We start from the raw sequence: 26636 nt of genomic DNA, 5'->3' as shown, positions 1-26636 counted from the left end.
CCATTCCCTTAATGAGAGGCATTTAAGTTGCTTATATTCTTTTTGCCAATATAGATAGTATTTCAGTTAATACCTCTGTGTGATATCTTGCTTCCTCTGAATTATTTCCTAGAATAAATTTCTATAAGTGGATTTACTAGGTCTAAGAGTGTAACACCTTTATAATCTAGTGCATCCTACAGCTTCAGCTTTCTGGGTCATGTGGATAGCACAGGGTAATGAGAAGAATGCTACATTGGCAATCCTAAGGTCAGCCCTAACTTTTGTATTAATAAGCCATGAGATCTTAGGTGGGTCACTACTTTTTGGATTTTAGTTTTCTCATCTATAAAATTAGTGTATTAGGTGATTACTCTTGTCCCCTTTAATATCCTGCAATTCTACTAAAATGTAGAGGTTATTACCCATTCCTTATGGATGCTATTATCTTCTTCCTTTCTTCCCTAAAAACCTTATCTGAGGGGAAGTTCTTATATCAGCCTTAGTTGAATATAGTGGAACCTCTGCTCTCCTGGAACTTGTTTTAGAGGAAAGCAGTTTATATAACCCCTTTATGAACAGATAGATCTCTGGGATATGTATTTCCTATAGAGATAGGAGAACAAAGGCCTTGTGTGAAAGATCTTGCTTAGGTAACAGAAATTGGAAGACCTAGGAGCCACAACTACCTATCTCATGCCATGTATCCCAGGCCTTCTCTCTACTCCTGTATCCATAGGAGTTAAGGATACTCCTAACATAACATGAGGGATGTCAGTGGTTTGCCTTCCTATTTGTCTCATCCTCTTCCCATATCCTGTGGGTACCTTCCTTTTGGTTTCCAGTACTGGAATTCAGCATGTTTCATCTCTGACCCATTTTAGGCAGCTGACACTCAAGAGTTTGGGACCAAACTGCATAAATCATTTCATGAGATCACCCGGCACCGATTTCTTCCCTACTGCTCATGTGAGATGAAGCAGGTAAGTATAAAGTAATAATCAGTACTTTGGTGGAAATCTTCCATATTGATGTGTGGGAACTCTGAATACAGGGTAGTTAGGTGCAGGTACTTTAGATTGCACAACCTGAGGTTGGCTTTCAGCGAGGAAGCCTATGGTTTAGGAAAACTTTATAGAATATAGTATTACACAGAGATCAAGAGCATGGCTAGATGTTGCTCAAATTCCATTTCTGCCACTAACTAGTTGTGTAGTATTGTGAAAGCTATTTAATCTTTCTAAGCCTTAGTTTCTTTATCAATAAAATAGGAATGATGCATACCTAAAATGATTGTTGTGAGGTTTGAATAAAATAATGTATGTAGAGTGCTGAGCACATAGCTACCATTACAGTGGTGATGATACAGTGAAGTATTTATGTTTAGTTTTGTCTAATCAAAACCATACTTTATTCACTTTTCTGGATGCTGGAGATAGAGAATTGCATTAGTTGGGGTCTCCACCCTCAAGGAGCTCAAACAGCTTCATCTGGTTTTGTGACAGACTCCTCTAATGAGTGAAAGAATCGTAGCTGGGAAATTCTCTAGATCTCCAGATTCCAGGTATAGCTGATAATGGTGTTCCAAGTAAAGCCCACTCTCTGGCTCTCTTTGCTCCAGTCGGTAGGACTGGCTTTTGTGGAACTAAAGGATAATATGAGAAAATAAAGGAGATCACGGGTGATATTATTATACAGTGGCTTCTGGCCAAGATGGAGTGACAGGAACTAGATTTACTCTCCTGACTGAAATAACAAAAATCCAGACACAACATATAAAACAATGGTTCTCAAGACATTGGGCATCAATGAATAGAATAGTCTTTCCTGAGACATGGAAAATAAATGAAGTGAAGTGAGCCCTAGGATTACCCTAACATACTGCCTAGAGAAAGTACAGAGGCCATTGAACAAGGAGAAGGTATCTAGGCAAAGCCTAGTGGTCTCCCTGAGTTGAATAGATGAACCTGGGAGTTCCAGGATGCCAAGGCAGCTAAAGTTTTCAGGGTAGAGTACCAGAAAAGAGAGAGCTCCATAGAGAGAGAATTCTGGGAATCTGCAGGGTTCCTTCTCTTTTATTCAGATGAGAATGAATCAGCTCATTCTTGTGAAGAAACTATTCAGGTAAAGAACCGACTAGAAGGATTAAAGCGAATAATAGAGTTTACACGGGGCCAGGAATAGTGCATATTTCCATCAACCAGAGAAGAAAGCCTTATAATTTATGGAACATCATGTAGAATACTAAGAAGGGACTTGCCTTGGAAATGGAGAAAAATTAAACCTCTGCCTAATAAAAACACTCCCCTGGTCCTGCCTAACAAAGCTTAAAAGCAGAAGCAAGATGTAGAGGAATCAAATTGTTTCCAAGTAATTCAATAGCATCACAGAACAAAGGTCACGAATATTTATAGGACTATTAGAAATAATAGCGCCCATCACGGTAATATTCACAGTGCCTTGCATCCAATCAGAATTAACAGGCATGGTGAGAAGCAGGAATATTCAACCCACAATGAAGAGAAAACCCAAGTCAGTTGATCAATCAATCATTGAATCAAAACTGATCCAGAACTGACACAGAAGATAGAATTAGTAGACAAAGACATTAAAAGATTTATTATTATAATGTATTCCATATGTTCAGGAAGCTAGAGGAAAGACTGAACATATTAAGTATAGTGTGGAAGGTATAAAAAAGACCCAAAATGAACTGTAAAGATGAAAACTATGATGTCTCCAAGGTGGACATTACACTGAATAGTACGTATGGCACATTGGACACTTAAGGAGAAACACATAGCAGTAGAAACTATCTGAAATGAAACACAGAGATTTAAAATAATAATAATAACAACAACAACAACAACAGTAGGGGCAGCTGGGTGGCTCAGTCAGTTAAGCATCTGACTCTTGATCTTGACTCAGGTAGTGATGTCAGGGTCATGAGATTGAGTCCTTCATTGGGCTCCATGCTCAGCATGGAGTCTGGTTAAGATTCTCTCCATCACAAACTAATGATGTACTATATGTTAGCTAACTAAACATAATAAAAATAAATAAATAACATAAAATAACTTAATCTGTTAAAAAAAAAGATTCCTTCTCCGTCCCACCCCTCCCCACTCCACTCACCCCACCACTCATACACGTGCAAGCTCTCCCTCAAAAATAATTAGTTAATTAAAAGGGTGAGATTTCTTTACAAATAATAATAAAACATAGAACATCTGTGAGTTATGGGACAGCTTCAGGTAGCCTAAATACATGTATAATTGGGGAATCTGAAGAAGAAGTGGAGGCAGAAAATATATCTGAGCGAAAAATGGCTGAAATTTTTCCAAATTTGATGGAATCTATAAATCCAACAGATCTAAGAATCTTAAGAAACACCAAGCCCAAGAAACAAAACTACACCAAGACACATCATAATTAAATTGGTTAAAACCATTGGTAAAGAGAAAATCTTAAAAGCAAACAGGTGGGGAAAGCTTATTTACAAGGAAACAGATAAACATTACAGAAAATTTCTCATCAGAAACAGTATAAGCTAGAAGAAAACAGAGCAACATCTTTATAGTACTGAAGAAAAAGCCTTCAACCTAGGATTCTTTACCTAACAAAAATATCTTTTAAAAAAGAAAGATGAAATAAGGACTTTTTCTGACATAAGGAGTTGAAAGAATTCATTATCAGATGAGAAATGTAAAGGAAGTCCTTCAAGTAGAAGAAAAGTGATACCAGCTGGAAACCTGAATCTACACAAAGAAATGAAGAGTACTGAAAATGGCGACTACATGGATAAATATAAAGACTTTTTTCTTATTAATCTCTTTAAAACATAATTAACTTTTTTTTTTTTTTTAGAGTTTATTTGACAGAGAGACAGCGAGAGAGGGAACATAAGCAGGGGGAGTGGGGGAGGGAGAAGCAGGCTTCCTGCCAAGCAGGGAGCCCAATGTGGGGCTCAATCCCAGGACCCTGGGATCATGACCCGAGCTGAAGGCAGACGCTTAACGACTGAGCCACCCAGGTGCCCCAAAACATAATTAACTTTTAAAAACAAAAATAGCAATAATGTATTGTGAGGTTTATAACCTATGGTGAAGTAAACTGTATGATAACAGCACAAAAACCAGGAGGAGAAAAATGGAAATATACTGTTGTAAGGACTTATACTGTATGTGGAGTGGTATAATATTACTTGAAGGTAGACTGGTAAGTTAAAGATGAAAGGAACCATCAAAATAATACAAGGAGTTGCAACTATTGAGCCAAGAAAGGAGATAAAATGGAGTCGTAAAAAATATTCAGCCCTCCAGAGAATGAGAAGACAAGCCACAGACTGGGAAAAAATAATTGCAAAAGACACATAAGGTTAAAAGACTGTTATCCAAAATATACAAAGAACTTTTAAAACTCACAATTAAAAAAATTTTAAAACAGGCCAAAAACCTTAACAGACACCTCACCAAAGAAGACACAAGATGGCAAATAAGGACATGAAAAGATGCTCCACATCATATGTCATCAGGGAAATGCAAATTAAAACAATGAGATATCCCTACATACCTATTATGATCACCAAAATCCAGAACACTAATAACACCAAATACTATAATGGGAGAGGCAAGGATGTGGAACAATAGGAACTCTCATTCATTGCTGGTGGGAATGCAAGATACAACTGCTTTGGAAGGCAGTTTGGTAGTTTCTTAAAAAACTAAACATACTCTTTACCATGTGACCCAATAATTATGCTCCTTGGTATTTATCCAAAGGAGTTAAAACTTAGATTCACATAGAAACCTGCACAGAGATGTTTATAGCAGCTTTCTTAATAATTGCTAAAACTTGGCAGCAACCAAGATGTCCTTCAGCAGGTGAATGGATAAATGAACTGTGGCACATCCAGACAATGGAATATTATTTTACACTAAGAAGAAATGAGCCATCAAGCCATGAAAACACATGGAGGAAGCTTAAAGGCATATTATTAAATAAAAGAAGTCAATATGAAAAGGTTACATACTATATGATTCCAAGCATATGACATTCAGGAAAAGGCAAAACTATGGAGACAGTAAAAAGATCAGTGATTTCCAGGAGTTAAAGGGAAAGGAGGAATTAATATACAAAGCACAGAGGACTTTTAGGGCAGTGAAACTACTCTTTATGATTCTGTAATGGTGTGTACATGTCACTATACATTTGTCCAGAGCCATAGAATGTACAATACTAAGAGTAACCCCTAATGTAAACTATGGACTTTGAATGATAATGATATGTCAATGTAGGTTTATCATTTGTAACAAATGTACCACTCTGATGGGGGATGTTAATAATGGGAGAGGCTATACATATGTGGAGCAGAGGGCATATGAGAAATCTCTGTACCTTTTGCTCATTTTTGCTATAAACTTAAAACTGGTCTAAGAAATAAAGTCTGTTTTTAAAAATAATCGAAAAGAGGAAGAAGAAGTAAAGAGAACAAAGTACAGATGAGACAAATAGAAAGCAGTTAGCAAGATGATATATTTAAACTCAGCCATATCAATTATCGTATTAAATGTAAATGGTCTTTACAACTATTTACATTAAAAGGCAGAGATTGTTAGATTGAATAAAGCAAGAGAACTATATGCTGCCTATAAGAATCCACTTTAAAATAAAGACAGAAATAGGGCCGCCTGGGTGGCTCAGTCATTAAGCGTCTGCCTTAAGCTCAGATCATGATCCCCGGGTCCTGGGATCGAGTCCCACATCGGGCTCCTTGCTCAGCGGGGAGCCTGCTTCTCCCTCTGCCACTCCCTGCCACTCTGCCTACTTGTGATTCCTCTCTCTCTCTGTGTCAAATAAATAAATAAAATCTTTAAAAAAATAAAAAATAAAGACAAAAATAGACCATGTAAAAGGATAGAAAAAGATATACCATGTTTAAGATATATATTATATCACTAATAAAAAGAGCACTGAAGAGGAGCACCTGGCTGGCTCAGCTGGTAGAGCATGTAACTCTTGATCTCAGGATTGTAAATTTGAGCCCCATGTTGGGTGTAGAGATTACTTAAAACAAAACAAAACAAAATCTAAAAAAAAGAACACTGATGGGGTGCCTGGGTGGCTCAGTCGTTAAGCATCTACCTTCAGCTCAGGTCATGATCCCAGAGTCCTGGGATCGAGCCCCACATCGGGCTCCCTGCTCCGTGGGAAGCCTGCTTCTCCCTCTCACACTCTCTCTGCTTGTGTTCCCTCTCTTGCTGTGTCTCTCTCTGTCAAATAAATAAAAAAAATAAAAATAAAAAACACTGAAGAGGCTATAAAGTAGATTTCAGAGCAAACAGTATTACTAGGGATAAAGAGGGTCATTTCATAATGATGAATTCCATACAGTGAGTACAGTGTAATGAAGATAATAGCCCCAAATATTCATGAAACTTTTTTTTAAGAAAGTGGGTTTTTTTTTTAAGATTTTATATATTTGAGAGAGAGAGCATGAGTGGAGGGGAGGAGCAGAAGGAGAGGGACGAGCAGACTCCCCACTGAGCAGGGAGCCTGATGCGGGGTTTGATCCCAGGACCCTGAGATCACGACCTGAGCTGAAGGCAGATGCTTAACTGACTGAGTCACCCAGGTGCCCCCATTCATGAAACTTTTGAGAGAACTTTAAAATAAATGAAGAAAACTGGTAGAATTGTAAGGAGAAATAGACAAATCCACAATTATATTTGGAAATTTCAACATACTTCTGTTAACAATTGATAGAACAATAGACAGAAAATCAGTAAGTCTATGGAAATCTTAAGTAACACTATGAATTAACTAGACCTGAGTGACATTCATAAAACACCCTGCCCAACCACAGCAGAATATTCTTCTCAAGAACAAAAGGGACATTTAACAAGATAGACAATATTCTGAGCCATCAAATACATCTCAATAAACTTAAAAGAATTCAAGTCATATAAAGTATTTTTTAAAAAGATTATTTATTTATTTGACAGAGAGAGACACAGCGAGAGCAGGAAAACAAGCAGGGGGAGTGGGTGAAGGAGAAGCAGGCTTCCTGCAGAGCAGGGAGCCCGATATGGGGCTCGATATGGGGCTTGATATGGGGCTTGATCCCAGGACCCTGGATCATGACCTGAACCAAAGGCAGACGCTTAATGACTGAGCCACTCAAGCGCCCCATATAAAGTATGTTTTTGACCACAGTAGGATTTAAGTAAAATCAATGACAGAAAGATATTTAGAAAATTCCAAATATTTGGAAATTAAATAACACTTATAAATAACCCATGTGTCAAACACAGAATCAAAAGAGAAATTAGAAAAATATTTTAATTTAAATAGAAATGCAAATTATCAAAATCTGTGAGCTGTCTCTAAAGCAGTACTTAGAGAGAAAAATGCCTGTGTTAGGAAAGGAAAAGGTCCCAAATCAATGATCTCAGCTTTCAACTTAAACTAGAACAAGAAGAGCAAATTAAACACAAATTAAACAGAAGAAATTAAATAATAAAGTCATGGGGCGCCTGGGTGGCTCAGTCGTTAAAAGCGTCTACCTTCGGCTCAGGTCATGATCCCAGGGTCCTGGGATTGAGCCCCGCATCGGGCTCCCTGCTCCGCGGGAAGCCTGCTTCTCCCTCTCACACTCCCTCTGCTTGTGTCCCCTCTCTCGCTGTCTCTCTCTGTCAAATAAATAAATAAAATCTTTTTTTTTTTTTAAAGATTTATTTGACAGAGACAGCTAGAGAGGAAACACAAGCAGGGGGAGTGGGAGAGGGAGAAGCAGGTTCCTGGCTGAGCAGGGAGCCCGATGCGGGGCTCGACCCCAGGACCTGGGTTCATGACCTGAGGCGAAGGCAGACGCTTAACGACTGAGCCACCTAGGTGCCCCTAAATAAATAAAATCTTAAAAAAAGAAATAATAAAGTCAGAGTGGAAGTCAGTAAAATAGAAAACAGAAAAGCAGTAGGGAAAAATCAATGAAACTTAAAGGTGGTTTGTTGAGAGGATTAATAAAAATTTTTTTCAAGATTTTATTTCTTTATTTGACAGAGAAAGATAGCGAGAGAGGGAACACAAGCAGGGGGAGAGGGAGAGGGAGAAGCAGGCTTCCCGCTGAGCAGGGAGCCCGATGCGGGGCTTGATCCCAGGAGCCTAGGATCATGACTTGAGCCAAAGACAGATGCTTAACGACTGAGTCACCCAGATGCCCTGAGAGGATTAATAAAATTGATAAACATTTAGCCAGACGAATCAGGATAAAAGAGAGAAGATACAAATTTCTACTATTAGGAATTAGAGAAGTGACAATCAGATATTAAAAGGACTATCAGGGGGCGCCTGGGTGGCTCAGTTGGTTAAGTGACTGCCTTCGGCTCAGGTCATGATCCTGGAGTCCTGGGATCGAGTCCCACATCAGGCTCCCTGCTCAGCAGGGAGTCTGCTTCTCCCTCTGACCCTTCTCCCTCTCATGCTCTCTGTCTCTCATTCTCTCTCTCGCAAATAAACAAAATCTTAAAAAAAATAAAAATAAAAATAAAAGGACTATCAGGGGCTATTATAAACAATGTTAAATGTTACCATATGTTAAATGTTAAATATCATATCAGGAAATTTGACAACTTAGATTAAATGGACAAATTCCTTGAAGGACAGAAATTACTAAAGTTCACTCAAGAAGAAATAGCTCTTGGGGCACCTGGGTGGCTCAGCGGTTAGGCATCTGCCTTCAGCTCAGGTCATGATCCCAGAGCCTTCATCAGGCTCCCTGCTCAGTGGGGAGTCTGCTTCTCCCTCTCCCTCTGCCCCTTCCCGCTCCTTCTCCCTGCTCATGTGCACGCATGCTCGCTCGCTCTCTCTCTCAAATAAATAAAATCTTAAAAAAAAAAGAAATAGCTCTATATACCTGGTCTATTATACCTGTGTCTATTAAAGAAATTGAATTTATAGTTAAAAACCTTACCTTAATATTGAGACTATTTTAAAACTCTCAAAACTTAAGCATAAGAAAACCCACTTTTTAAAATGGGCACAAGATTTGAACACACATTTCACAAAAGAAGATACACAAACAGCAAATAAACGTACGAGAAAGATGCTTAACATTAGTCATTAGGGAAAATGCAAGTTAGAAGCACATTTCACACCTATCTGGAATGAAAAGACTGACCATACCACGTATTGGCAAGGATGTGGAAGAACTGGAACTCTTATCCCCTATTTGTAGGAATAAAAAGTGGTACAATCACTCTGGAGAACATTTTGGCAGTTTCTTAAATAGTTAAATATATACATCATATCCAGCCATTCTGCTCCTCTAAGTATTAATCCAAGAGAAATGAAAACATATGTCCACACAAAAATTTATATACTAATGTTCATGGCACCTCTGTCATGTAACCCCAAACTGGAAACAACCCAGTGTCAACAGGTAAATGGATAAGTAAATGGTTCATTCAATGGAATACTACTTGGCAATAAAAGGAATGAACTGTTGATATACACAATAGCATGGGTGAATCTCTAAATAGCCATGCTGAATGAAAAACCTTGAAATATTGGATCAGGTATGATAGCATCCAGGAAAAAGAAAAGCCTTAAATACAAAAGGATATACTGTTTGATTGCATTTATATAAAAATTTTCAAAATGCCAACTAATCTTTACTTACAGATTAGTGGTTGCTTAAAGATAGGAGGTAAAAGAGTTGGAGGGAATGATTATGAAGGTCAGAGGATACTTTTGAAGGTGATGGATGTGTTCATTATCTTGATTGGGTGATGGTTTCACAAATACGTATATATGCCCAAACTTACCTAATTGTACATTTTATATAAATGCAGTTTTTGTAAGTTATATTCCAATAAAGTTGCTATAAAAAATTACAGATACTGTTTCTGACAAAATAATAGGTCCTTTTGCACTTTTGCTATTTCTTTGCCTGATTAGATGGAGAAGTTTAGGTGCCTAGACACCCAAGGATCACAGCATCTTATCAATTTGCTTATCCTCCTCTGCTTTATAGTTAGAAAGGCTAGAGAATGGGAGTGAAATCCCTATAAATGCTCCCTTCACCACACCTTTTATGTACCTTCTAGGAAGCCATTCCTTGGAATGCATCTGCCATTCCCTTCAACTAGTTCACTGCAAATACTCTTGCTGGTTTCCCTCCAACTTGGAAATCTGTTGCCCACAACTTGAACAAACTAATTTCCACAAACTTCATGGTTTAAAAACCAAAAATTTATTATCTCATGGTTCTGGAGTCCAGAAGTCTAAAATCAGGGGCACGTGGGTGGCTAAGTTGGTTAGGCTTTGGAGTCTGATCGCACTTCAGGTCTTGATCTCAAGCCCAGCATGGAGCCTATTTAAAAAAATAATAAAAAAGAAGTCTGAAATCAAGGTTTTAGGAGAACTCTAAAGGCTCTAAGAATCTTTCCATTCCCCTACCAGCTTCTGGTGGCTCCAGGTGTTCCTTGGCACAACACTCCAGTCTCTGCCTGAATCTTCAACACATGGCCTTTCTCCTGTGTCTCTCAAATTTCCCTCTGCCTCTTTTATAAGGACACCTGTCATTGGATTTATGGCCTACTCTAAATCCATGATGATCTTGTCTTGAGATCCTTAATTACTTTGGAAAAGAACTTTTTTTTCCAAATAAGGTCACATTTACAGGTTCTGGGGGTAAAGACTCGGACATACCTTTTTGGGAGCCACTTGCATTCACTATAGCCATCCACACCTTCAGATTTCTAGGGATGGGTTCAGGGTAAGGCATGTGCTGTTATCATAGGGCCTAGGATATATGGGTGGGATCTAGAAATGTTTCATCCTGTGAAGACCTTTTGCTTGGGCCTCTCTGATATCCTAGTGAGATTGCAAAAGGAAATGATCTCCCCTCTTTTGCCCCATTCTGTTGCCATAGTGATAGCTCATAGCCTCAGGGCCATTCATAGTCCAATTAATTTAGCAGATGGGTAGTGAACTCAAGGTCGTAGGTCTTGGAAGGAAGGAACATTCATTGAATCCTTAATCTGTGCCAAGATTTCCACTTTAATATCAAAAAGATCCTACAAATAGGTTGTAATTTTCCCATTTTATAGATGGAGAGACTGGTTAGAGAACTTTCCTGATTTGCTCAGGATCCCATAGTGAGCAAATGTCAAGGCTAGGCTTTGCACTGAGGTCTCCTTGTTCCAAAGCCTAGTAACACTGTTACCATATAGGACTGGTACAGGAATGTTCCACACCATATAGCCCAGGGAAGATGAGTGATCAGAGGCACTCATGAGCAGAACCTCTGCTTCTGCACTCAAGATCATTACTGTTTCCCTCTGGTGATGTCCTTTTAATGATAAATAACTTGTTAGTGGCACAAGAGTGGCACCCAATGGCTTCAGCTAAAAACTACAAGATCAATGATGATAGGTCAAATTCTTTTACCCCTGGACAGTCCCTCAGTTTCCACTTTTATTTTTTTAAAGATTTTATTTATTTTTGACAGGGTGAACAAGCAGGAAAAGCAGCAGGCAGAGGGAGAGGGAGAAGCAGGCTCCCCACTCAGCAGAAAGCCCAATGTGGGGCTTGATCCCAGGACCCCTGGGACCATGACCCGAACCAAAGGCAGACGCTTAACTGTCTGAACCACCCAGGCGCCCCAGTTTCCACTTTTATTAAACAGATAAAGTAGAATGGCTGAACTCTTGAATAATATAGAGTAAAACAATCTATGGCTATTATATAGTTTATGGAGAAGTAGAAGAAATGAGAGAATATGTATTTAGAGTTTTATAGAATAGGAAAAGGCCATGCCTGGAGTGAATATTTAGGGGTGTTGGCACAAAGGACGTGGGCCATGAAGGAATAGACAAAGTAGTTCTCCAGGGCTAGTGTCACAGATGTGTGTAGCAGCTGAGAACATAAACCCATAATAAATAAGAGCAGTAACAGGGAAGTAGTTTTGTTAGGAAAGGTATTGTTTTCTGGGGGTGGGGGGTAGACCAGAATCAAATGTCTCACAGTGTTAAATCCAAGGAGGTGTATCCCAGAGATTGGGCTGTCTCATCTGGGGGGATTGATGATGAATGAAGGGTATGCAAGATTCATCTAAGGCTGAGAGCCTTAAATCTGAGTGTGGTTATTTCCTTGGTGATGCCAGTTTCAGGATAGGAGAAAGGTTTGTCTATTACATGAGACTTTCTTTTTTTCACACCATCAGGGCCATCTTTACCCTTTTGTGTTCCTTGGAATGTACTTAGACGTTGAAACTTGATTTAGTAAATAATACATGATAAGAGTACTTTTTGAGTTAGAATTCACATACCATTAAATCTACCATTTTAAATTGTAGGATTCAGTGGCTTTAAATATATTCACTGTGTTGTGCAACAGTCACCACTAAATTCCACAATATCTCCATCAGGCCAAAAAGAAACCCTGTACCTATTTGTACTCAGTCCCAATTCCCCTCCTCCCATCCTCTGGCAACCACCAATCTACTTTCTGTCTCCATGGATTTGACTATAGTGGGTATTTCATGTAAATGGAATCACATAATAGGTAGCCTTTGGCTTCTTTCACTAAGCATAATGTTTTTAAGATTCATCCGTGTTGTAACATGTGACAGTGTTTCCTTTTTATGGTTGAATAATACCCTTTTGTATGGATATACCACATTTTTTCTGTACATCAGTTGATGGACATTTGTGTTACTTGCACTTTTGGTGATTATGAGTAATACTGTGAACATTTATGGGTGGACATATGTTTGTAATTCTCTTGGTTATATATCTCGTAGTAGAATTGCTGGGTTATATGGTAACTCTGTGTTTAACTTTTTTTTTTTTTTTTTTAAAGATTTTACCTTTAAGTAATCTCTACACCCAACATGGGGCTCGAACTCACAACCCTGAGATCAAGAGTCACACGCTTTACTGACTGAGCCAGCCAGATGCCCCACTATGTTTAATTTTTTGAGGAACTTTCAAATTATTTTCCAAACTGGCCATTTTACTTTCCCACCAGCAATGTATAATGGTTCCAATTTTTCCACATCCTCCGAGTATTGTCTATTATTATTGTTGTTGTTGTTACTACCACCACCATCCTACTGGGTGTAAAGTGTCTCATAGTTTTTTTTTTTTTTTTTTTTTTTAAAGATTTTTATTTATTTATTTGAGACAGAGAGAATGAGAGACAGAGAGCATGAGAGGGAGGAGGGTCAGAGGGAGAAGCAGACTCCCTGCCGAGCAGGGAGCCCGATGCGGGACTCGATCCCGGGACTCCAGGATCATGACCTGAGCCGAAGGCAGTCGCTTAACCAACTGAGCCACCCAGGTGCCCTCTCATAGTGGTTTTGATTTGCATTTCCCTAATGAATAATGATGTTGAGCATCTTTTCATGGGTTTGTTGGCCATTTGTATCTCTTCTTTGGAGAAAGGTCTCCAAATCTATCAAACCCATTTTTTTTTTTTTAAAGATTTTATTTATTTGACAGAGAGACAAAGTGAGAGAGGGAACACAAGCAAGGGGAGTGGGAGAGGGAGAAGCAGGCTTCCCGCGGAGCAGGGAGCCCGATGCGGGGCTCGATCCCAGGACCCTGGGATCATGACCTGAGCCGAAGGCAGACGCTTAACGACTGAGCCACCCAGGCGCCCCTATCAAACCCATTTTTTAAAAAAAGATTTTATTTACTTATTTGACACAGAGAGAGCACAAGTAGGCAGAGTGGCAGGCAGAGGGAGAGGGAGAAGCAGAGAGCCTGCTGAGCAGAGAGCCTGATGCAGTGTGGGGCTTGATGCCAAAACCCTGGCATCATGACCTGAGCTGAAGGCAGACGCTTAACCGACTGAGCCACCCAAGTGCCCCAAACCCATTTTTAATTAGGCTGTTATTTTACTGTTGAATTATAAGAGATCTTTATTTTAAATACAACACCCTTATCAGATACGATTTGTAAATATTTTCTCCCATTCTTGTGGGTTGAGTTTTCGCATTATAGCACCCTTTGAAGCACAAAAGTTTTTAATTTTCATGAAGAGGAGGTCTCTTTTTATGTACTTGTATTCTTGAAAAACAAGAAGCTAGGAGGATTGGGTTCTTATCTTAGTAAGAACTTTCGTTTCTCTGTCCAAATCAAACCAAGTGTGGCAAGGCTTTGAAAGGCTACAGAGGACCACAGAATGTGCCCTGTGGCCTCCCAGGTTTGACCTCAGGCAGTTACATGTTGAGCACTTCCCTGTGCAAGGTACACTATGCTAGCTGTAAAGGGATGCAGGCACAATGAACCTTACCTTTCAAGGAATTTAAAGTGTGGAAAATAGGGCGCCTGGGGGGCTCAATCGTTTGACTCTTGATTTTGGCTCAGGTCTTGATCTCAGGGTCGTGAGATTGAACCCTGCGTCGGGCTCCGCGCTGGGCATGGAGCCTGCTTAAGATTCTCTCTCTCCCTCTACCCTTCCACCCACTTGTGTGTACTCTCTACATACCTAAATAAATAAATAAAATCTTTTAAAAAAAATAATGTGTAAAACACACAAACAAAAATGATAAACAAGGGCAGGCAGTGCATCTTCAGAGCCCAAGGAGAGAGGCAGATGGTAAGCAGGTGACCAGAATTCGGAGGAGGAAGGAAATGCCTGGAGTGCCTGGAATGGGTTGCAAAGGCTCTGACAGAAGGAAGCTTTGATTGGAGCTGGGTCGGGGACTCACATGAGCCAGAAACAAGTACGAGGGAGTTCTAGGTGAGGGAAGACAGCCCTGTGAGGTCAACACAGCCACCAGGCACACTTGTCTCATTGGGGCTTTTTCATGTTCCTGCAACACTCACTTAGTACTTCTGATTTTTAAAGCAGCTGCTCCCAGAGAAAAATGCAGAGCAGAGCACAGAGGATGCACATGAGAACAGCAGCCTGGAACTCCTTGCAGGTAAGGTTTCAGCTTTTCAGGTGAGCCCAGGACCAAAGCTGAGAAGTAAAAAATGTTGACTTCAAGCTTTCAAACTGCATCTTCCACCACAGCAAAATCCTGGGATTTGGTTGGCTCCCACTGCCACTAGGGGTGTTCTGGGGCAGCAGGGGGCATTCTCTCCCTAAAGCTGGTATGATAGAACTAGAAATTCCTCATAAAGTTTGTGCAGTTAAAGATCGTTGTACATGGAGGGGCAGGGCCCTGAATCCAGTTCACGCCTTTGTGTCTTTTCTCGATCATTAGTGCTGATAATGCAGCTCTCCTGGTTTTGGTTACTGCTCTGTTTGGGGCTCTAGAGATTACTCCTGGGTGCAGAACACCTCAGCCTTGATGTATGTTTTGGGGAGTTGTTGTGTGTGATATGATTACACTGGTTGTTCCCCCCCCCTTCCCTCCAACACTTACACAGCCTTCAGATCCAGCAGTGGCAGAGGATGTGTGTATGGCTGGAAATCACCGTGGCCACTGGTGCCTGAGCCTGGTAGTGAGGTGCCAGGCTCTATTCTGAGGTTTTAATGATTTTTTTAAAGATTGATTGATTGATTGATTGATTTAGGGGAAGGGGTAGCAGGCACGGGGGGAGGGGCAGAGGAAGAGAGAGAAACTTAAGCAGACTCCCCACTGAGCGCAGAGCCCAATGCGGGCTCCATCTCACAACACTGAGATCATGACCTGAGCCGAAATCAAGAGTCAGACGCTTAACTGACTGAGCCACCCAGGCACCCCGATTCTGAGCTTTAAAATGCGTTAATGCTCTTAATTCTCAAAACAATCCTCTGAGGTAGTGTTACTATTCCCATTTTACAGATATGTCAGTAAAATTACTGAAGGTCACACAGGTAGTAAATGGGAGAGCCAGAATTCAAAGCTAGGTAGCCTGGCTCCAGTCTGTCTCCAAGAGCCAAGACTAGTAGGAATGCATTGTCAAAACAGTACCTGGGCTTGAGGGAATTTGGGGACTGACTTTAGCACCTATACTTTGTTGGTAAAATTCCTCTTCCAAGGTCACAACTACAACATGCTGCATGTTGTCCAGACTTAGACCTAAGAGGTGCTCCTGAATCATTCTATCAGTTGAGCCTTGTTTGCAATGTTGTGGGGGCTGTTGCTACTGAGAACCCTGCAGTGAAGGCTTGTATAAAGCAAAGAATCTATTTATATAAATATAGATTTGGAGATTTAAAAGAATGGATACAATTCAGTATTTATACAGTGAAAAGAGTAAAAAAGGAATTTCTTCCTTTCTTTAGAAGGGAGAAATTAACATTTTATCCAGCACCTTCTGTGGACCCAGGGGGATGCTAGACTTTCCCACAGTGACCACTCTGACAGTGGTCCCCTTTGGCATGGGCAGCATTGGTCCCATTTCACAAGAGGCAAGCCAGGCTCAGAGGTTGCTTTGCAGGCAGATAATCTGAATTTCAGTCTATGCTTTTTCCACTGTGCAATATAAGCCTTAAAATCTAGGTATATGTAATCCGGTGCAACCCTCTGGAAGGTTGGGTGAGCTTCTCTGCTTGATAAAGCTGCAGCTCTAGTCACCATCAATCCTATGTCCCACGTGGGCAGTTCTGCTAAAGAAACTCACTGAAAGTTGGATGATGCCACCATATATCCACGGTCTATTCACTGGGTAGCCCTTAGCTATCAGTCCTTTATGTCGTCTTCCTGGCCTTCTTGTCAGTTGCTACTCCATTCTTTAAAATGTCTACCCAGCTTCTGCCTACTGACTTAGCATCCTACTTCACACTTAGTGCCCAAACTCTCAGCATGGGGCCCCATCCCTGCTAGGCTCAGGGGTGGCATTAGCCCTACTGCTTTCTCAGAACCTACTTGCATCAGCTACCACTTCTGCACCTTTAGTTTCTCTTCTGAGTTCTCTCCCCTCAGCAGGGCAATCTCTCAGTACTTAAAAAAATCTCCCATGATCTTGAACAACTTCTTTCTCTCCATCACATCTCAGCCAGGGTTCTCAAAAAAGCAAGCTGTACCCTCTCCCTTTCTTCCTCCCATTCTCTAATTCTAACCCAGGGCACTTGCTTTCTTTGTGGCGTCTGCACTGCAAGGTCTCTTGTTTGGGAAGACTTCATAAGTACCAAATTGTACATTTATCTTTACTGTGCCTGAACTATTTACAGAATTCAGCACTAAAAGACTGTGACTCACCTCATCTCCCCTCTGATCTTTCTCTTCAGCCAGCTTCCTTTGGCCACCCCCTAAACGGTGCTTGTACAGCACTCCTTCCCTAGCTGCTCTCTTCCAGCCCAGGCATTGAACCTTGCCTCTGGAGCTCAAGACTTTCCAGTTGGCGTGACTAGCCCAGGCCTCTCTTGAGTGCCAGATGGGAGATTTATCTGCTCACTAAGCAGCTCCATGTGGAGGTCGCATGGTCCTACCTGTCAGGCATTTTTTTTTTTTTTTTTAAGATTTTATTTATGAGAGAGGGAGGGTGAGAGAGCACAAGCAGCGGGGAGGGGCAGAGGGAGAAGCATCCTCCCCGTCAAAACAGGGAGCCCAGTGCGGGACTCGATTCCAACGACCTGAGCCAAAGGCAGACACTCAAATGTGAGCCTCCAGGCGCCCCCCTCTGTCAGGATTAATAGCACCACTACCCATCCAGTTTTTCACATCTGAAATGAGATTCATTCAAGATGCCACTCATTCTCCTGTATCACACCTAATCTCTCACCAAGACCTGTTGGTTTGGCCTCATGGATATACTTTTTTTTTTTTTTTAAGATTTTATTTATTTATTCATGAGAGACAGAGAGAAACAGAGGGAGAAGCAGGCTCCCAAGGAGCGGGAAGCCCAATGCGGGACTCGATCCCAGGACCCTGGGATCATGACCTGAGCCGAAGGCAGATGCTTAACCATCTGAGCCACCCAGGCGCCCTCATGGATATACTTCTTAACCTGGTGGTGCCTCCATCCATTCCTGCTGCCTTCACTCTCTGGGGCTCTTGAGGTCTTCATGTTCCTTTTTTTTTTTTTTTAAGATTTATTTATTTGAGAAAGCGAGAGAACACGTGCCTGCATGCACAGGGGGTAGGGGGAGAGGGAGAGTCTTAAGCAGATTCCACGCTGAGCACAGAACCCCATGTGGGGCTCCACCTCATGACCCTGAGATCACGACCTGAGCCGAAACCAAGAGTCAGATGCTTAACCAATTGCACCACCCAGACACCCCAAGGTCTTCCTGTTTCTGGTTTGACTCTAAGCCACACCTGACAGAATAATCTAAAATACAAAATTAACAATACATCTCCAGTGCTTATTAAAATTCTTCACTGCCTATTTTCTACAGATAAAAATCCATTTCTTAGTCTTCTCTGATTCCTACTAACCCTTTCAGATTCATCTCCTAGACGCCCCCCACCATTTTGCATTTTATGTGGGATACTAATTAATGTCTTTGGGTATTTGCATCTTTCCACCTAGAATTCCTTTCCTTTCCCTTGTTGGTCTGGCATATTTCTCTTCATCCTTTAAAAACCCAGCTCAGACATCTCAGGGAAACTTTCTTCACCTCTAGGGATGATTAGCAGCCTCTTTCTGTGTTCTGTCCCTGGGCTTTGTACACACTTCTGCATTCCTCCTAGCATTTGTGAGCCTCACCCAGAAACAGCTCATTGAGCTACATTCTCAGGACCTGCTCAGACGGAATCTATGGGTACAAACTCACTTTAAATTTGCACAAGTCCATCAGTTAATGGGCACTGCTCAACGTACTGTGAGCTACGAAGGGAGAGGTGAGGCTGGCTTTCGGGCAGGGGGAATCACAGCTTGTCAGGGAGGGAGGAGCTGGACTCCATGAGAAATCTGTGTGCAGTGAATGAGTGGGCGTGAGCCCCAAGTGAGGACTGAAACCATTCCGCTGCCTCAGCCTTAAGGCCCGGAGCTGCGTTTTGATCTGGACCTGCCTGCAAGGAATTTGAGGTGGGGGGGCAAGAAGAGCCGGGACCAGTTCCCCCCTTTCTTCTGCCCCAAGGGTCTTTCTAGCACGGGCCGTAGGCGCAAAAATGGGCTTGTTTTCGCCTAGGGACCAGCGGGCAAGTGGAAAACAAGAGGCTCAAGAGGGGCTGCCTCCGGCAGGGCATGGAGGAGACGCGGGCCTTCCACTCTGCCAGTACCCGGAGCCCGTCAGAGGCTGCCGCGTGCCGCACGAAGCCCACGGGGCCCTCCCTGACGCCTAGCGGGAGCAGGGGGAGCCCCGGGGGCGGCCTGGAGGTAACCGGGCGAGGGCAGGGGAGGGCGCACCGGGAAGGCGGAGACGGCCGCTGTCGAAGGGTCCTCACTCCGGGCTCCCTTTCCTCCCGCAGGACTCGCTCTGGCAGCAGGAGGTCTCCAATCTATCCGAGTGGCTGAGTCCCGGCCCTGAGCCCTAAGCTGGGGAGTCCCACCCGCCCCCAACCCCAAGCCCCGGGCTTCCACGACTCCCCCGCAGCTGTTGGCGCCGCATGCTGTCTGTTCAATAAACTTGCTCGGCGCGCGCCGCCTCTGCTTCAGTGTTGGGGGCGGGGTCAGGGCGGGGCGCCCGCGCTGCCGGATGACGTCGTCCGCGCTTCCGGCACGCGCGGGTCGAGCGCCGGCGGGATCGCGTCACTGGTGCGCGCCGCGGGTCCGGGCGCGATGGCGGCGCTGGGTGGGGATGGGCTGCGCCTGCTGTCGGTATCGCGGCCGGAGCGGCAGCCCGAGTCGGCGGCTCTGGGCGGTCCAGGCCCTGGGCTGTGCTGCTGGGTGTCAGTGTTCTCCTGTCTTAGCCTTGCCTGCTCCTATGTGGGCAGCCTCTACGTCTGGAAGAGTGAGCTGCCCAGGTGCGGGGGCTGCGCGCGCGGCCGGAACCCGCGCCTCCGCGAGGCGGGGCTGTGGGCGGAGCTTGGGCGAACCGGGGGCGGGGCCGCGCTCTCCGGAGGCGGCTGTGGGCCCCCAGAACTTACTGCTCCCTCCGTAGGGACCATCCTGCCGTCATCAAGCGGCGTTTCACTAGCGTCTTGGTGGTGTCCAGTCTCTCGCCCCTCTGCGTGCTACTCTGGAGAGAACTCACAGGCATCCAGGTGCGAAGGAGGCGGTGGGGCAGAGGGCAAGAGGGGGAGGATCTCTGGGGTCTTCAGCGGGGAGAGAGCAAGACTGATGCCTCCTTTCCTGTGGCTCAGCCAGGCACATCCCTGCTCACCCTGATGGGCTTCAGGCTGGAGGGCATTTTCCCAGCAGCACTGCTACCCCTGCTGCTGACCATGGTGAGTGCTCGTTTTATTTTTCTCTTGTTTTTGGCATGATGTTCCTTTCCATGGCCTTTTTTTCTTCATTGTGTCCGTATTTTGATTGATGGGCCGCAGAAATTGTGAGATGGTCCTTGGCCCTCGGGTATGCGTGGGTGGGAAATCCTGGCTGAGAACAGGAGGCTTGAAGTCTCATGAGGTCTTTTCTGAGCAAGGGTGGTGGATTATGGTTTAAGCCTCTCCTTTGATGGCTCGTTTTTCTGTCCCCAGATCCTTTTCCTGGGCCCACTGATGCAGCTCTCTATGGATTGCCCATGTGATCTGGCAGATGGATTGAAGGTTGTCTTGGGTGAGTCCTTAAGGCTGAGGGGAAAAGTAGGCACAGGCAGCCCAGCTCAGTGAGAAGGGGAGTAGGTGGGCTCATGGCAGGACTTGGACGCGAGACGTAGGAGATGCCTGTTTCCTTATCAGTAAAATGGGAACGTGTAGCAGATGGCCTTGAGTTGGTTCCTGACATCCAGGGAGTCCCCTAGGAAGCTGCAACAGTACCTTGTGGGGACTGAAGAACATCGTTCTAAGTTTGGCTGCTTCAAGTCAGAGCTGGTTTTGAGTTCTGATTTTGATGTTTCCAGAATTTACAAGCAGGACATTCTGCCTCAGCTGCTAATACCTTTCCTTGCAGGCCTCTTGAAACTGTTTTGTGCTGGGTGCGATGATGAAGCTTGACTCTTCCTGTTCTCAGGAGTATTGATGCCTAATCTGAGTTTGACCAGGGAGAGGTTGTGGGAGGGGGGCCTTTGGGGCCTCTAGGATCTCTTTGTTCAAAGCTAGTCACTGATTCTTGGTCCTGAATCCCCTCCCTAGCCCCTCGCTCCTGGGCCCGCTGCCTCACAGACATGCGTTGGCTGCGGAACCAAGTGATTGCACCCCTGACAGAAGAACTGGTATTCCGGGCCTGCATGTTGCCCATGTTAGCACCATGCACTGGCCTGGGCCCTGCCGTGTTCACCTGCCCACTCTTCTTCGGAGTTGGTGAGTTTGTCTAACCTGGTCCCGTTGAGATGTGCCCAGCATGAGAGCCAAAAGTGGGGTTTGGAGCAAGGGCGCGGCCTATAAGGCAGTCGTAGAGAAATGTGACCTAGTTCTTGCCTTCCTCCCAGCCCATTTTCACCACATTTTTGAGCAGCTTCGTTTCCGCCAGAGCAGCGTGGGGAGCATCTTCTTGTCTGCAGGTGAGTCCTAGAAAGCTTGCCTGGGGCAATCCTGGGTCGGGGTGTGTAAGGGTGTCCCTGATAGCCGTTCTGGAGGAAGACTTGGGAACAGGGGCTGTAGTATTGGAAGGGCCCCTTGCCATGGGAGTTGGGGTGTAGAGGATAGCCGTAGGTCCTGGGGCAGGCAGCCACTGCCCTCGGGGAAGGGGATGTCTCTGGCTGATGGTTGTGCAGTGCTGGGGCAGGAAGAGCATGCAGGTGTGGTCACTCGAGGCCTCCCCGTCTCCAGCGTTCCAGTTCTCCTACACAGCTGTCTTCGGTGCCTACACTGCTTTCCTCTTCATCCGAACAGGTTGGTCCTCAGTCTCTCACGGGTCCCCCCCCCCCCCCCCCCCGCCAAGGGGCTCAGGGGCCCACAGGAGTGGGTGGGAGAATGGGAACGCTGTTTGTCGTAGGAGTGGCAAGTTTCTTCCACTGTGGTCTGAGACTGGCAGAGCCAGGGCTTTCAGTCTGGTGAGGTCTGAGAGGTGGAAGAGAGCAGAGGCTGTGTGGTGTGGGGGGGGGGTCACTGATGTCCTATTTCAGGGATGTGGGTGATTAGCCCTGGAAGGGGTGCGGATGCCCCAAAAGCTGCTCTGTCTCCCCTCCCTAGGACACCTGATTGGGCCGGTTCTTTGCCACTCCTTCTGCAATTACATGGGCTTTCCTGCCGTGTGTGCAGCCCTGGAGCATCCGCAGAGGCGGCCCCTGCTGGCAGGCTATGCTCTGGGTGTGGGACTCTTCCTGCTTCTGCTCCAGCCCCTCACGGACCCCAAGCTCTACGGCAGCCTTCCCCTTTGTGTGCTTTTGGAGCGGGCAGGGGACTCAGAGGCTCCCCTGTGCTCCTGACCCATGCTCCTGACTCATGCTCCAATGAACTCTCACGGGCTCCCCAGCCCCTCCCCACCAAGGGGTACTGCAGGGGAGGAGCTGGCTGGGCCCCCGAGATCTCAGGAATTTTTGTAGGGGATTGAAGCCAGAGCTAGTTGAATCCCAGGGACCAAGAGAAAGGAGCAGATGTCCAAAGGGTGCAGCTCCTCTCCAAAGGAGGTTGAGGAACAGCTGGGAGTGAGGGGACAAGGGGCAGGTCCCAGGAACCGTGCACTCCCTTCCTCACTTTGGACTGCTGCTTTTCTGAGCTCCTCTGCCCCCATCTGCCTCTGAAAAGCTGCTCGGGGGTGGAATTTACAAAATCCCTCCCCCCAACTTCCCAGGGTTTTCTCATTGTCTTTTTGCATCAGGACTTTGTATTGAGATATTAAAGAGATTTAACTTGGGTAACATGGCCTTGGACCTTTGGAAATCAATCTATTTGGGGTCTTTTGAGTGTGCCCGCCACCTTTCTTGGCTACTTTGAACACTAACCTCTGGGCAGTTCAGCCTGGTAGGCACAATTCCCTGAAGTAAAGGACAGGATGGGGTCCTCTGATGCCTCGGGTCTGCGGCTTCCTTTCTCAGCCATGCCCCAAGTCCTAGCACAGGTGGACCTGGGACTGCAGGTGCCACACGTGGACTCGGCTCAACCTAGGGCCTCTTGGCTCCCAGGATCAGGGAACGGAACCCAGGGCCCTGACCCCAGTGATGGAGCCTCCAACCTGTGTCCCCTGAGAGGGTAGAGGGTCGACCGTAGGCTTTCCACCAGGACCTCCTCAAAGTCTACCAGCCTCACATTACACAAGGGAGAATAAACAGGTTTCAAATGGGAGAGGAACCAGCTCAGAGCCACCTGGGAGTAGAGGCTTTTCTGGCTTGGCCTCTGCCACTGTGGGTAGTCTGGTCCCTGGAGGAACTCAGAACAAGGACTGCAGCCCGGAGAGCACCAAGGACCCTGCTGAGCAACACTGGAACTCAGGGTTCTTTCTTAGAACTTTCTAGTGTTCTACCTGCCCTTCCTCTTGTTTTTTGAATGGTTTTCATTCCCTTGCCCCTGGGACTTTCACTTTTAAAAGAGTATCATGCTTTGAGGTCTCGCTCTAGACTGAAAGAGGTGGTCCCAAGTCCTGTCCCCTGAGGCTGGTGGTTGAAAGGAAATGGGTGTGCGGTCACTCCCCAGGGCACCCCCGGTTTGGCTGTGACTACACTACATTCACCTGGATCTAGAAGGTCGTCATGACAGTCTCACCTACCTTGCTGTGGAGAGCGTCCCTGTCCTCTGGCCTGTGTAGCAGCTGCTGGGAAGCCAGAGGGGGGCGAGCACGGCCCTGTTTTAGAGTGTACCTTTGGGATCTTGGGGTCCAAAGAGGAGGAAACCCAAAACTGCCCCCCAAGTTAGGCTGTGGTGCTGGGGGTGTGCTGCCTGCCTGGTCCCCTGGAGACTGGGAGACCTGGGCTGTGCTCTGCCCCTTCCTCATGCTCCTGCTCGGGAAGTGCCTGGCGCCCCCATCTCCCCTCCCTGTGGGGGCTAGGGGTGGGCAGCAGTGCAGCGACGCACGCAGGGTTGCTGCCCCCTGCGGGTGAGGGATTCTCCCGAGGGCTTGGTTATGGGAACGGGCAGGCTTAGATCCGGAGACTGAATCCAGTACTCCTCACCTCCCACTAAATCCTCACCCACAGGTTCCCACATCCAAGGGTTTTGCCCACCTCCTGGAAGTTGGCGTCTGTTTGTTTGCATGCAGTCCTCGACTGATGGGGTGGGAGGCTGGCCCAGGGTTTAGGAAGTAAAGCAGTGTGGTTGGGAAGCAAGTCCACTGACAGCTTGGGTGTGAACCCTCTGCCTCCTACCAGCTCTGGGGTCCTAGACGAGTTATTTAACCTTCCTAGGACTCCATTTCCCTTTACATAAAACGGGTGATCGAGTCACTGCGTTAATGGGTGTTCAGTGCTTAGAACAGCACCCCTCTACCCAGGTTCTCAGTACAACTACTCCTGTTTGGGATGCATGTACCACAGGCCCTCCATAGCGGCTGAAACCAACCCTATTCTCCCTCCCCTCCAAGGAGGAAGATACAACCGACCTGCCCCTGCCATGGGGAGTCCCAGCAGGCAGGCCGGTCCCTCTGCTGGGTGGCGCTGGGGTGGGGGTGGGGGTGGGGGTGGGGGGGCGGTGCTGCACAGGACCCGGCCGGGAGGGCAGCGGAAGCCAGTTTTATTGAGCAAAGTTCTCAGGACCGGACCTGGAGCCTAGGTCTCCTCCCAGGAGATAGGACCCCTAAACCTGCTCCCCTGGGCCTTCGGCCCACCACCTGTAGTCTCCCAACAAGGAGAGGACCCTTAATTTGGCAAGAGATGACTACGTGAGCAGCTGTCCGGCAGGCAGAAGACAGACGGCTGGAGGAGGGGAATGAGCCACAGCAGGCAGAGTGTCTCCTGCCACAAACAGCTGAGGACAGGAGGTCCCGTGCCTCTGTGCCCTCGGGCACTGGCTGGCCTGGGCCTGCCCCGGCAGCGCAGTGTCTGTGGAAGGGCCAGGCTGCCAGCCTGGGGCAAGATCACTCAATCTCCAGGATGAGGTCATCGCCCTCCAGTGTCATGTCTGTGGTTACGTGGACCTTGCGGACAGTGCCCTCCATCGGTGAAGTCACCACAGTCTCCATCTTCATGGCGCTGAGCACACACAGGGGCTGGCCCTTGGCCACCTTGGCCCCAGCTGCCACCTTGATGTCTATTACCTTCCCAGGCATGGGTGCCCCGATCTGGCCCTTCACATCCTTCAGGGCCTTGGGGTGGAAGTGCATCTCCTGTAGGGAGGGCAGAGGGGAGGAGACATGAGGCACAGGCCCTACCCGTCCCTACTGCCTGGCTGGCCCTGGAGGGGCGGGGGGGACTGTACCTTCATGGCCTGAGTGTCCTTGACCAGAATGGACCGCAGCTGTCCATTGAGCTCAAAGAAGACCTGTCTCTGGCCAGCCCGGTTCAGGTCACTCATGGCGAGGGCTTTGATGTGCAGGGTCTTGCCCCGCTCCAGCTCCACCTGCAGGGAAGGCACGGAGGCTCAGAGCTGGGGGTGGGGGACAACAGAACACACAAGTCTGGGTAGAGCAGCACCCCGACCCAGTCCCAGGCAAGTCCCCCAACCCTGGGCCTCAGCTCCTCACTTGTAAAGGCCTAGCCTCCTGGTCTGTCCAGGGTGCTTTGGGTACCCACAGCCTGTGAGGCGGGGTGACAGCCAAGCCAAAGCCTGGAGCTCTAGATGTGCTGGTGTCCTTAGGGATGCAGGAGCAGAGGTGCTGGGGTGGAGTGTAGACAGGTGCCAGAGCCACTGACCTCAAACTCCTCTGCAATTTTGGGTCCCTGCAGGAAGAGGCGGGTATTGAGGCTATCCAGGGGGCCAAAGGTAGCCGTGAAGTCCTTGAAGTGGGCAAAGACGTCTGGATATATGGCCGCTGAGAGCACATCCTCGGGGGTCACCTCCTCCCCATGCCGCTCTATCAGCTCCTTCTCCAGCATCTGCAGATCCAGTGGAGGGAGGGAGGCTCCAGGCCGCCCATCCACCCTTGGCAGGTCCTTTAGCACCTGGGGAGCAAAGCAGAGGGTCAGGTCTGATGCCTGCACCCAACCTCCACCCTCACACTGTGCTGGGCCTTCCTACCTTAGAGCGAAGGGGCTCAGGGAACCCCCCGTGGGGAATGCCAATGTAGCCCTGCAGGAACTCCACCACGGAGCGGGGGAAGGACAGTTCTTCTGCCTGGGCTTCAGCCTCTGCCCGGCTCAGCCCATTCTGCACCATGAACTGGGCCAGGTCCCCCACGATCTTGGAGGACGGTGTCACCTAAGAAGAAAAGCCCCTGGGTTAGGATGCTCGGCATCTTACGGAGGCCCAGAGGCGGGGATAAAAGCACCGGGCCTAGCTCACCTTGATGAGGTCGCCCAGCATCTGGTTGGCCTCCACATAGGCCTTCTTGACCTCCTTGAACTTGGAGCCAAGCCCCATGCTGTGTGCCTGGAAGTGCAGGTTGGTGTACTGGCCCCCTGGGATCTCGTTCTCGTACACATCCGAATTGCCAGACTTCATGGTGGCCGTGCAGTCAAAGGCCGCGTACAATCCCCGGGCCCCCTCCCAGTACTCACTGTAGTCAAACACATGCTCCAGGGGCACCCCTGCAGGGAGGCCAGGAAAATACGCTAAGCTCCCAGGTGGCCTCCCAGGACCCCAGAGCCAGCTCAGGCCCCGTCTCAGATGTGGGTGAGGAAGGCAAGGTCAGGAAACATCTGGATTCTAGCACAGGCCAGACGCCACTAGGACTGCTGAGGACCACACCTGTGAGGGGAGT

The 26636-nt window shown here is 46.5% G+C and overlaps 3 protein-coding genes across 16 annotated transcripts in view; 2 read left to right on the top strand and 1 right to left on the bottom strand.

Moving 5' to 3' along the window:
* Positions 1 to 19415, top strand: part of TOP6BL (TOP6B like initiator of meiotic double strand breaks) — a 97255-nt gene extending 77840 nt beyond the window's left edge. The window contains exons 13-16 of the mRNA XM_064576117.1: positions 864 to 962; positions 14839 to 14914; positions 18997 to 19184; positions 19277 to 19415. Coding sequence (XP_064432187.1) covers positions 864 to 962; positions 14839 to 14914; positions 18997 to 19184; positions 19277 to 19342 — 429 coding nt within the window. The 3' untranslated portion in view covers positions 19343 to 19415. The remainder of the gene's footprint in view (positions 1 to 863; positions 963 to 14838; positions 14915 to 18996; positions 19185 to 19276) is intronic.
* Positions 19416 to 19436: 21 nt separating this feature from the next.
* Positions 19437 to 22709, top strand: RCE1 (Ras converting CAAX endopeptidase 1). Of its 7 annotated transcripts, none has more exons than XM_045893214.3 (8): positions 19437 to 19771; positions 19909 to 20011; positions 20111 to 20194; positions 20447 to 20525; positions 21041 to 21208; positions 21337 to 21408; positions 21677 to 21739; positions 22040 to 22709. In XM_045893214.3, exons 1-8 carry the CDS (start codon positions 19587 to 19589, stop codon positions 22273 to 22275), a joined length of 990 nt encoding a protein of 329 aa, XP_045749170.1. In that variant the 5' UTR covers positions 19437 to 19586; the 3' UTR covers positions 22276 to 22709. The 7 variants fall into 7 exon arrangements, with proteins under 7 accessions (XP_045749170.1, XP_045749169.1, XP_064432184.1 ...); XM_045893213.3 differs by having other exon boundaries at positions 21622 to 21739; XM_064576114.1 differs by having other exon boundaries at positions 21572 to 21739.
* A 1785-nt stretch (positions 22710 to 24494) lies between these two features.
* PC (pyruvate carboxylase) overlaps positions 24495 to 26636 on the bottom strand; it is a 97217-nt gene continuing 95075 nt past the window's right edge. For all 8 annotated transcript variants that reach the window (XM_045893206.2, XM_045893202.2, XM_045893201.2 and 5 more), the window contains 5 exons: positions 26219 to 26463; positions 25955 to 26134; positions 25630 to 25878; positions 25196 to 25336; positions 24495 to 25103 (listed from right to left, as the gene is read on the bottom strand). In XM_045893206.2, coding sequence (XP_045749162.1) covers positions 24855 to 25103; positions 25196 to 25336; positions 25630 to 25878; positions 25955 to 26134; positions 26219 to 26463 — 1064 coding nt within the window. In that variant the 3' untranslated portion in view covers positions 24495 to 24854. The remainder of the gene's footprint in view (positions 25104 to 25195; positions 25337 to 25629; positions 25879 to 25954; positions 26135 to 26218; positions 26464 to 26636) is intronic.

This window comes from Mirounga angustirostris, unplaced genomic scaffold (assembly GCF_029215605.1).
Source record: "Mirounga angustirostris isolate CCGP_5_RB_7025 unplaced genomic scaffold, mMirAng1.0.hap1 SCAF_13, whole genome shotgun sequence".
NCBI classification, from domain to species: domain Eukaryota; kingdom Metazoa; phylum Chordata; class Mammalia; order Carnivora; family Phocidae; genus Mirounga; species Mirounga angustirostris.
Note: the sequence above shows the minus strand (reverse complement) of the source record. Positions and strands in the feature narration are given on the sequence as shown.